The sequence below is a fragment of the Eupeodes corollae genome, chromosome 1 (assembly GCF_945859685.1).
Source record: "Eupeodes corollae chromosome 1, idEupCoro1.1, whole genome shotgun sequence".
NCBI lineage: Eukaryota > Metazoa > Arthropoda > Insecta > Diptera > Syrphidae > Eupeodes > Eupeodes corollae.
This window is the reverse complement of record NC_079147.1, coordinates 162706133-162718722: the sequence shown is the minus strand read 5'-3', so window position 1 is coordinate 162718722 and position 12590 is coordinate 162706133. Positions and strand designations below refer to the sequence as shown.

General features: G+C 34.2%; 1 protein-coding gene across 1 annotated transcript in view; it reads right to left on the bottom strand.

The window, feature by feature from the left end:
* Positions 1–10280, bottom strand: part of LOC129942280 (uncharacterized) — a 340223-nt gene extending 329943 nt beyond the window's left edge. Inside the window, exon 1 of the mRNA XM_056051178.1 lies at positions 7935–10280. Coding sequence (XP_055907153.1) covers positions 7935–8675 — 741 coding nt within the window. The 5' untranslated portion in view covers positions 8676–10280. The remainder of the gene's footprint in view (positions 1–7934) is intronic.
* Positions 10281–12590: the final 2310 nt, after the last annotated feature.

The following is a 12590-nucleotide window of genomic DNA, read 5'->3' as shown; positions in this document are numbered from 1 at the left end:
TATTTTTTTTCAAAGATAAAAGTATTTTAAAGACAATATCTCGAAGTTTTTAAAAAAGAAATTTGAGTCGAAAATCAGTTTTTACCAACTTTTGTTAATTTTGTTTAGGCTTTTAGTTTTTTGTAATTGTTTAAAATTTTTTTCCAAATGTTGAAAACAATGTTTCTTGTAAGTGAAAATTAACTGGAAGCCATTATCTCAAAGTTTCGAAAAGATATTTGAGCCAAAAATCAATTTTTACCAACTTTTATTAATTTTTTGTAAAAAAAACTGTCAATTCGACTTTTCTCCACATTTTTCAGAATATTTAAAACAATATTTGTTGTAAGTTAAAATTAGCTGGAAGCCATAATCTCAAATTTTTGAAAAGATATTTGAGTCGAAATTCAATTTTTACCAACTTTTGTTAAATATTCTTTTAAGTTTTTATTTTTTGTAAAAAAAAGTGTCAATTCGATTTTAGTCAAAATTTTACTGAATGTTGAAGATAATATTTTTTAAAAGATAAAAGTAGTGTAAAGCCAATATCTCAAAGTTTCGAAAAGATTTTTGAGTCGAAAATCAATTTTTATCAACTTTTATTAATTTTTTACTTTAGATTTTTATTTTTTTTGTAAAAAAAACTGTCAATTCGATTTTTCTCAAAATCTTTCAGAATGTTGAAAACAATATTTTTTATGAGTCAAAATTAGTTGGAAGCTATAATCTCAAATTTTTGGACAGATATTTTAGTCGAAAGTAAATTCGATTCCATTAAGTCGGTATACGGGACCTACACCGTGGTATGATAAGGAACCCCATACCATAAAGTTAGAGCCACCATGTTTAACGGTTTTACGCGTATACCTAGGCACATATTCAGCATTTGGTGGGCGTCGCACATATTCACGAGAACCATACAAAACGATTTTGCTTTCATCCGTCCATAAGATATTTCGCCAATAATGAGCCTATGAACATGGGTCTTGGCAAACTGAATTCTTTTGGCAATGTGTTTTTTTGTCAAAAGTGGAACTTTTCTGGGGCTTCTGACGTTGAGATTATTTCTTCTTAAAATTCTTCTAAATGTTTCTACACTTGCATTCAAATTTAATTTTTTTTTATCGCAGTAGTGGGGTAAGGCTTTCGAGCATCTTACAATTTTCCTTACCGATTTCGGAGATAAAACTTTTTTCCTGGCGCGGGTTTCAGGTTTTTCTTTATAATTTTTTGCATTCGAAATCAGTTTTGCCGAGATTTGAAGAGAGTTTTGGATTTCCGTATTAGTTTTTCTTTCAGAAAGAAGTTATCGAATGATTCGGCGTTTCTCCGGAGTGCAGTGTTTACTACGGCCCATACTGTAAGTGTATCTGAGTATAAATATGATAATACAATGAGGCATTGAAAGCTTACCTTGAAACTTGAGATAATTATAATTTAAATGTGCATAGGATCAAAAAACAATATACAAATACCATAAGCTTGCTAAAACTGCTATTATTTTGACCGCTAAGATATACACTTTAAAAGCAATCGAGTAACATTTGGGAAAAAACCGTTTTGTCATGGATTTTTTTTTCCGGAAATGGAAGACAAAATGTTCTAGTACCAAAAATTGCATTGTACTAGAATATATTAATAGGGAGGTTACACTGCTATTATTTTGACTGGCACTACTTCTGCATCAAACATCTTATTAGGAGGATCTAATGGTGAAATATTTGGAAACCGAAAAGGCTATTTTCCTTAAACGTGCAGACCATAATATTTGATCGAAACTTAAAAATAATGGACATGGTTGTAAAGTGGCCTGGGTCGAGTCATGATTCCACAATTGTTAATAATTCTAGAATCTATACCAGATTTGAAAATAGATAATTTGGAAATGCAAAATATTTGTTGTTTTTTTTTGTGTTCTTTAAATCAGAGGGAGAAAGAGAAGACAAGGAAAGACAGTTAAAGAACTTCATAAAATTCACGATTTGGACACTTTACGTCACATTACGAACAATGCTGCCAGCTACTTATTTGTAAATCTAATTGAACGAAGTTCAACTGATCTGAAGTTCAGATTTCACTGTGTAACTTGACTAGTTAAACTAAAAAAAATTGAACTCAGTTTAAAGTTCAGCTGAACTGAAGTATAAACCTTCTAACAGTCTTTAATCGTATTTAACCTAAAAGGTTTTCTTCTTAAATAGAAACCAACGAAATTCAAAAAAGCAAACGGGTAAAACTGAATTTATAAATCTTAAAGCTTACTATCCGACTTGGATACGCAAGTCTTAATCGTATATAATCAAAATAAAAAAGAGATAGTTAAAGTATGTTCTTTTTGATAGTAAATTAAAACCAAGGAAGTCAATAAACTGAAGCACCAATATATATTCTCCTCAAATATCAACCATAGTATGTTTCTTTGTAACGCTTACAATTTTTATGAAAATATATGCATACACATATATGTATATATATATTTACGGAAAAGCATAGCTAATAAACTTTATTCACTAGGAATGCATACAGGCATCTATTTATTGTAATTTTCTACTTCTTCACTGAAAATTTTTACAAGCAATACCGATGTACACATGTGAAAGCTTGGTTTTGATTTCCGGTTTACTTGTAATTTCTCAAGAAAGAAAAACAAATTTTTGTTTTCTTGTTTAACTTGTTAAGGTATTTTATGACGCCTGGAATTGGTAACTTTAAGTACCGAGTCGGATTCCAAATATTTCGAAAGTAAATACCTACGAATAGGGACTTGGGGCAGTTTGGTTAAGTGCAATTAGGTCTTTTTATAGCAGTAGGTATATTATATAACGTACAGTTAACTTTTATCGCTTTATATTCACTGAATTTGTTTAAAGGAATAATTATTTCCAAGTTATAAAAAACATAGTCGGCATCTACTAAGCTTTTAAGTGCTATTTTTTTTTTTAATTTCCCGATTTTCTTAAAGGATAAACTAAGTTTTCTTTCATCAAAAAACACTTAACACTTTCTTGAATTGAAAAGTTCCAAATCAGTGCTTTAGTAGAAGGTCACTTTCGAAACATCTATACGCTACAAAACTTGTATAGCTGGTATCTGCAACTATTTCCTGTGTCCAATCCCAATAAACCCGAAAAAGTAAGGGTAGTCTGGGATGCAGCGGCTAAGGTTAATGGAGAGTGTCTTAACTCGTTTCTAGTAAAGGGGCCTGATCAACTTCCCTCTCTTTTCGGTATTCTTCTGAGGTCTAGACAGAATGCTGTGGCCATCAGTGGAGACATAGCAGAGATGTTCCACCAGATAGAGATTTCACGCGAGGATCGACATGTCTGTAGATTTTTATGGGATGATGGTACTGGCGTAGCAGTATATATCACACAAGTCATGTCGTTTGGCGAGACTTGTTTCCCAAGCTGCGCTCAATTTGTGAAAAATAAAAACGCTGAAAGGTTTATTGAAAAGTACCCTCGAGCCATAGAAGCAATTACCAATAATCATTACGTCGACGATTTACTGGACAGTGTTAATACTTCAGAGGAAGCAATAACCCTTGCTAAGGATTTAAAGATGATTCACTCCGCTGGCTGATGGGTTTCACATTCGAAAATGGAAGTCCAACTCAAGATAAGTGACGGCTGCGATTAACGAAATTACATACGTTGAACGCTCGATAATCGAATCGATCTTGATAAAGAACCAATGTACTCCACTGAGAAAGTTCTTGTAATGTGGTGGGATACTGAGAGTCACTCGTTTACTTGCTCCTCAAAGTTTAACAAAGGAAACCAAGAAGTCCTCAACAATACCATAAACCCAACTAAGCGCAAGATGCTAAAAATCATGATGTCGATCTTCGACCCTCTGGGTCCAGAGTAAGTTGTGACGAAGAGATCTTAGACGAACATCTAGAAGACTGGTTACGCTGGTTACGTGATCTACAGAAGTGCAAGAAGTTCTCAAAAATCAGCCCTATCATGAATTCCATCGTAATCGGAAATTTCTACGAATCCCGAAAAATTGTATCATGAAATCCGTTCGTAGTGAAAAATCTCATACAAATTTGCATTACGAACAGATTTCATGATACAGTTTTTCGGGATTCGTAAAAATTTCCTATTACGATGGAATTCATGATACTGCTGAATGCCATGAAACCAACTAAGAGCGAGATGCTAAGAATCATGATGTCGATCTTCGATCCTCTGGGTCCAGAGTAAGTTGTGACGAAGAGATCTTAGACGAACATCAAGAAGACTGGTTACGCTGGTTACGTGAACTACAGAAGTGCAAGAAGTACTCAACAATGCCATAAAACCAACTAAGAGCGAGATGCTAAAAATCATGATGTCGATCTTCGATCCTCTGGGTTCAGAGTAAGTTGTGACGAAGAGATCTTAGACGAACATCAAGAAGACTGGTTCGCTGGTGACGTGATCTACAGAAGTGCAAGAAGTACTCAACAATGCCATAAAACCAACTAAGAGCGAGATGCTAAAAATCATGATGTCGATCTTCGATCCTCTGGGTCCAGAGTAAGTTGTGACGAAGAGATCTTAGACGAACATCAAGAAGACTGGTTAGGCTGGTTACGTGAACTACAGAAAGTGCAATCTGTATTCATCCCAAGATGTTATGCAGCTGGGACAATATGGGAAATCTCCGAGACTCAGCTCCACGTATTTGTTGATACCAGCAAGAATTGCAGTGCTGCAGTAGCATATCTAAGAGTCCAATCCAAACTTATCGGTTCAAAAACGAAAGTAGCACCTATTAAACTCATGTCAATAGCGAGGTTGGAACTCGTAGCAGCAGTCATTGGAGCCAGATTTGCCGATAGCATTCGTCAATCACTTTCTATTTATCTCAACAAGATTGTATTGTGATCAGACTTCAACTGCAACTGTTTTGATTTGGTTGAGCTCAGATGCCAAAGCAGTAAAAGGCCAATTTGTAGCGTTCAGAATAGAGGAGATCCAAGAAATCACAAAAATTGCTGATTGGAGGTACATTTCGGAGGCCGTCCGAAATGAACCCAGCAGATGATGCAACAAAGTGGAAGAAAGGCCCATCACTAGATATGATGATATGATATGCTCGTTGGATGCAGGGTCCACAATTTCTGTACATGAAGGAAGAAGACTGACCATATCCATCTCGAGAAAATTATCATGCTATTTCCGAAGTAGTGTCAGTAATCCCAACAAGTAAATTTGAAAGCTTGGGCAAGTTGCTGAGGGTCACAGCATATGTTTGTCGCTACATGGACGCATTACGTGGTATAAAAAGAGAAAACCTAGCTTTGTCTTCCGAAGAATTCGAACGAGCAGAGCGTGTTGTCTACAGGCATATTCAAGCAGAATCGTTATCATCGGAATTGGAATTCGCTTCATCACTAAGAAACGTTGCAAAGAAGACAGCCCAGTGTTCGAGTATCATACTCTCAATGAGATCCATGAGTGGAATTGATAATGCAAGACGTCCAGTAATACTCCCCGACAATAATCGAGCCACAAGACTCATAATACGTCATTACCACGAGAAATTTTGACGTATCAACCACGAATCTGTCGTAAGCGAATTAAGAAAAAAATGTTCATTCTGAAACTACGGCAACTGCTGAAACACGTGAGGAAACACTGTTTTCGCTGCAAGATGAATATAGCCTAGGCAACCCCTCCTGAAATGGAAATTTTAACAGAAGTTCGAGTACCAGCATTTACACTATCCTTTTCGTACACTGCAGTTGAAAAAAAGATAGAAAAGATGTGGATTGCCTCTTCACGTGTCTGAAAACCAGAGCAATCTACATTGAAATTCCTACACCTGTAGTACGGACTTATTCATTCTCTGTTATAGACATTTTAAAGTCCGAAGAGGGACCGTAAGAGAAATGTTCAGTGATCGTGGAACAAATATCATTGGAGCGGAAAAATTACTGAAGACAACCTTAAAATCAATCGACCATCAATGTATTGCGAATCAGTTTGTAACCTCGGAACTGGAGTGGCATTTTTACCCTCCTGGCTACTCACATATGAATGGATGCTGTGAGAGACTCATACAATCAGTTGAGATAGCCATATACGGAGTAAGCAATGTTAACCAAACGATAAGCTTTTCCGTAGCTTTTTAATGGAAGTCGAGGATATGATAAATTTCTATTGATAATGAACAGTCGGAAGCCCTAACTTCCAACCATTTTCTTCGACAATTACCTGGAGGAATGGTTCCATTGGGAGAATTTAGTGATGATGCCGAGAAAATTAAAAAATGCAGGAATGCGTGGATTTATGTAAAATTGGCTAGATTCTTATCTATCCAATAGAAAGGAATTAGTGAAAATAGATGGTAATGTAAGTGCTTTGTGTAAAATAAGTATTGGTGTTCCCCAAGGTTCGGTTTTGGGTCCCTTGCCTTTTCTGATCTTTATTAATTCTATTTTCAATCAGAATTTCAAAGGCAAAATTACAGCATTTGCTGATGATAAGGCCTTTTCATATGGTTGCAGTTCTCTGTCTAATTTAATTTCTGACATTAACTCAGACTTGGATATCTTAAGACGCTGGTTGCAGTTTATAAAATGGTATTAAGCAATAAAACAAAACTAATGTACTTTACTCTGTCAGGATGTTCTAACTTAGTTGATAGCGATATATTTTATCATTCATCAGATTGCCAAAAATTTAAATTCAGTGTAAATGAATCTAATAGTTTTGTCTCTAGGTAGCCCTGTGCAATTCATTCCTTTCAGGTAGAATTTGTGAATACCTTTAAATACCTTGGTGTCACACTTGATAGTAAAATGAATTGGTCCGAACATACTAAAGCGTTAAAAAATTATTTACTATCTTGCTATAGACAGTTTTATACACTTGGTTTATACTTGTTATGATCTACTTTGGTATTGTTCACTCTAAAATCCAGTTTGGAATAACTTGAAAAATAAATCAATCCACATCTTGTTCTTCACAAACATGTAATAATTTTTACTTTACTTTAGAAATACTCAGAGGATTCCTCGATTATTTTTTTTGTTTGTTTTATTTTCGGGAGCAAATCACGATGTTGCCCTTTTTAAAGTTCTTAACCAACTGTCGAGTGCATGACATTGAACTCTTTTTAATTTTGCCAAAAATGATCCCATTCCCCTCTTAACTAATAAGAATCGAGCGATTTAACCGTTGCTTTGATTTTGCTTTGTGCACTTGTTTCTAAATTCTTATGTACTCGTATGTACATATGTACATTAGAAAAGAATGCATTGGGTGAGGTAAAAATGTTAGTTTGCGGTATTTTTTTTGTCAAGAACTCCAAAAAAAACTAGTAATGTGCTTGGAAGTTAGTGGTGGTTAAAAAAAAAAAAATGTTATCGGAATAGCACATTACAGTAGGTACCTTTTAATATTAATTAAATGAGATACATGATATGTTTATCTTTAACGTCTTCTACTTAAATTAAAATTGTAAGCATTGTAAACCTACTAAAATGAAATAATAAATTCAATACAATTTTGAAAATAGTCATTCTTAAATTTAGACATAGATACCTAAATCCAAAAATGTATTTTCTTATAATTTCTAAAAATGTTTAAAATTCATTTTCTGAAAAAGTTAGAAGTTTTTAAAACTACTTAACTCAATGTCAGTTAACTGCTGCTATTTAAATTCACAGGAGCCATTTTGAATTTATTCTATACCCAAAATCGAAACCTACAAGATTCTTTCCTAATAACCTTCAACTTGTTTATCAGAATTCATTTAAAGAAAAAAAAAATGTAAAAATAAAAAAAAGCAGAATACGAATACCTTCACCTATTACAACAACGCCCATGGCCTACATTAATATAGTTGACCTACTTTTAGTACATTATGTACATTCGAACTCAAAATTTAAGTATACATAGATACACACTGTGATAAATTTATGTATACCTAGATATCTATATTTCTTTTTCACTCACCTCACTTCCAATATGCATAATCCTAACAATAACTTCGTCCTTGGCCAAATCATGGCTAACAACATCACCCGAAGTTTCTCGTCCGTTATAAGTTAAAAATACTCGTTGACTTGGATGCAATTGAACTTCCATAATCGACCGAAAACCGGGCCCAATCAAATCCGTTTCACGAAATTCCTTCATCATTACACTGCGACGTAAAGATTGTGCTGGGCTATTTATGAGCAAATTTGACGAACGGATGCTATGTTGACGGGCGTCCATTATGACACCACCAGTATTGCCAACATTACAACGACCCGGAGATGAAAGTACCGACGAATTTGATAACGATACCGATACCGACACCGACGATGATGAAGACGAAGACGATGGAGATGGAGATGAAGATGAAGATGGAGCCGGAGATATTGCCCGTACCCCGTTTCCGGTACCGGTTCCTGCCAATGGCGATGGCACTATAGAACCTTTATGATTATCGTTTGATTGTTGTTGCATTGTTGTTGATGAGGCCGCCGTTGCCGCTGCTGTCGCCGATGACGTTGTTTTAAAATCAAAACGCACCGTATATTTTGTGTCCGGTGTTAAATTGATGCAATTATTATTTTCACTTGGCTGCGATGTGCTGGGGGGCGTTTTAACGTCTTGAATAACGCCCGAATACCACAAACCGTCTGGACCCGGTGCACAAACTCTTGTACCGATAATCGAACGTTTAGCCAATCGCCTACCAGTTGACATTATTTTTATTATTTTTTAAAAAAGAATTAGAAATAAAAAAAAAATAAAAGAAAAACCGGATACAAATTGAAGAATTAATTTTGACAAGATTATAATTTTGTACTTCACTAAAAATTTTATTTTATTTTTGATCTTAAATAAAATATAAAAAAACAATTTTTGTGAGTGAAAAACACCGGAAGTATTGTTTTAAAACACTCTTTAGCACTTTCTGATTTGATAGCTGTTGTTTAATCTTTATCACTTTCTCTCATTACTTCATAATATATTATATATTATATATTTGAGTTTCAGAGAGAGTGGGGAGATTTATTTTTATTTTTTCTTTTATCTTTCTTTTTCACACAAAAAACACCACAAATTTTGAGAAATAAATAGGAAAGTGGATACACCACAGTTTGATGTTGCTAAACATTTACTACAAAAACACTACAACACTTGTTGCAAAAGAATATATTATAATAATATATTTTCTCGTCGTGCGTCGTGTCGAATTAATATTTTTTATATCTTTAAGTATTTTTTTTAACACTTTTTAAATTAATTTATTGCAAAACCCATAAGACGCGTTATATTTGTAGCACTTATAAATGTTGCTGACGATTTTGTTGTTGCTGCTGTTGTTGTTTTTGATGATGATGATGACGATGATATTATTGGAGCTAAATTTGATGACGTTGTCACAGATTTGGTTATTCTTTTCGATAAACAACCGATGAAGACGACCGATTTGTCCAATTGTTTAATTAATAACAATATTATTGTAATAATAATTAATTTAGTATTAGATATAAATTTGACAATGTTTTTAATATTGCTGTGATAGTAGTTGTTGCTCTTGGTATTGTTGGCGAATGAGGCAAGAGGGTTAAAATTTGTTGTCACACCAAAAATAGAAATCGAAACATTTTTGTTAAATGCAAACGTTACATTAAAATTTTTGTTGCACATAATATTATCAACCATAATAGGTTTATATGATAAGCAATTTTATTTTATTATTTTTTTTGTTTAAAAATCAATTTTTAATAATTCGGAAGAACTTGGAGACTTAATGACAATTTTATTTTGTAGGTTTTTATGAATATTTTGAGTTTTTATTGTTTACAAAGGTATACATCGATTTGTATCTGAAGAATGATAAATGATGATAAACATATGACCACAAAATGCACTTGGGATTTTCATAGATACACTTTTGGCTTTTATCTTTTTTGTGTCGAAATCAACAAATGAAATCACTTTTTTTCTATGTTACGATGATTTTGGCTAAAGCAGAGTTATCCTGGTTCTACTGAAGCGCTTGGTTTTGATTGCAAAGAGATTTTAATAATGGGCAGGTGTATCTTTGATTGTTTATTCAATTTGGCAACGTTAGTGGCGATATTAATATTATCCCACACACGTAGAAACTTCAATGCAGATAAATTGATTCCAATTGATCAGAGATGTATCTCATGGATTCAATGTTTACACACACTTTTTTAATTCAAGTATTATTTTTTGTTTTATTTAAGGTTTACTTTTATAGATTTTATGGATAAACTTGAGACTAACCGACTGAACACGAGAATTGGCTGTCAACGACTGAGAAATGCTGAAATTGAAAACGAAAAAATCCCCCTTGCCTTGTATTAGAAACATTTTGTATTTTGTTGTGTATACAACGAAACGAACCACGAACACGACGCAAATGTATCTACATAATAAAATAATGTATACGCAACTCACACACATTCAATCGTAAAATAACTGTGTGCATGGTTTTGCTTTTGTGGCTTTGTTGACAATGGGGAAAATGGGGAGTTTTTCTTTTTTGTTTTGTTTTAACAGTTAATTTACACAAGTGACCTGCTTGCAATATGCTGCTCTGCTCTGCTTTTACCCAACCGAGTACCGACTCGACTTATTGAGAGAAAATCCTCTCTTTTGGTAAATTTAATCCCTTTAAATTAAGTGTTTGGATTTTGAGCTTTTATCACAGAGAATTCTCCTCATTTCTGGTGCTTTGTTGTTTATCAACATTCCTTTGCCCTTGTCATTTATTTGCTTGCATCAATGTTGCTTTTAAATTTAGCTCACTTACAACACAACTCAGCTGTTTTCCGAGAGTAACTCAACTCAGCTGTTTTCTCCTGATATTCTCTTACAAACATCCCTAAATGGTTATGTTTCTCTTAATTCGATAAGACTTGTGTTATTTTATTAGTTTGCTTTGTTTGCCGGCTTTATTTACGTTTGTTCTCTTAATTTTTGTATACTAATTGTTGGTATTCGTTGGGCTTATGAGAGTTTTTGTTTATAGACATTATGCGTGTAGATACAAACAAAAAAAAAGAGTATTATGGTTTATAGATAAATGATGCTTGAAAAATTGCAAATTATCAACTTGCTGAGATGCTCTTTTTTTTTTAAATAGTTAAATAGGGCATGTTGCCAGATTTACTTTGTTTAATAAATAAGATACATAGATACAATAGCTAAAAAAATGGGTTTTGGGTGGGGTGGTGTAGTGTTGGTATATATTTGAGAAGAGAATTAGATATGCTGCAAAAGGGGGAATTTTTGGAGGTCGAAATTATTTGTGTTTTTTTTTTTATTTATTTACTTGCCTTCTAATTCTGAGGCGTAGTAAATATCATAGATAGATAACCTCATAGATACTTACATTGATGATATGAATGTAGGTAAATGCATACAGATTTGTTATTGTTATACCCACATCTAGGGATTTTAATATTGAAAAATGTTCTTACATATTTAATTTTGGGAACAAAATACTAAAAAATATACGAAATAATAGGTATAAACATATTATTCATAGGTGTTCTAAATTTAATAAAACAATTTACAAAGGGTCAGCAAGATACAAAATCCATCCTAAAACATGTTCCAATAGAAGTTCGTTGAACAAGAATTTGACAAATTTATATGATTTGACTAAAAGCCACTTTGTGGTAGATACACAAAGTGGCTTTTATAATTCATACGAGTAGGACCTGCCTACGTTTTTAAATGGTTTTACTTTTGTTTTAAGAAATATTTCAGTAGAAATTATTTGAGTATTAACTTATGATTACTAATTAATTTAAGATAGAATAACGAACTTGGAGTTCTCCAGATCAATCTGCCGTCAACCAGATTAACCATATTGCGATCGACACGCTTCCAGCATCATGAATGTCAAAATTTTCCGAGGAGCTAACATCGACTCGAACCACTAAATCGTTGTAGCCGAGGTATAACTTCGGGTTTCTAGACCCAAAGCAAAATAGGGAGATGCTGGGAGAAGGTACAACGTCGAACGGCTACAATCGCAAGAGATCGCCAAATCCTTTTCCGACCGAGTTACAAGTAACCTCTCTCGAAGTTCTCTGCCGCCAACACAATGTATCGAAAACCGGTAGCAACACCGCCAAGATGCAATCAAAGAAGCCTCCTCTGATGTGCTGGGTTCCAGGAAACCATCAACAAGGAACCTCTGGTTCGATGAGGAATGTCGGCAGGCAGCTAAACAACAGGCACGCAAAGTTTCGCTGGAAAAAAGACGGGAACTGCTTATGAGCTCTACGCGCAGAAAAGGCTAATGGAACTCCGACTTCTCAGAAGAAAAAGAGAGGGCAAGAGAAGCCTGAGGGCGAAGATGTTGAGAGGTTTAAAAGCAGGAATGAAGTTCGAAAGTTTTATAAGCAGGTGAAACGAAAATTACAGGTACATAGACCTAGAACCGAAGGCTACAAAAGACGAAAGTGGAAACATCATAGTAGGGCCGCAGTCCGCTGTCAGGCAGCTTGATCCATTCAACATAGAAGACGAAAGCCAACAATCCCGTCCTCCCGACTTAGACGAAGTAAAGATTGCCAAAACTAAACTGAAGTCTAATAAAGCCGCTGAAGCGGATGGCTTGAATTCCGA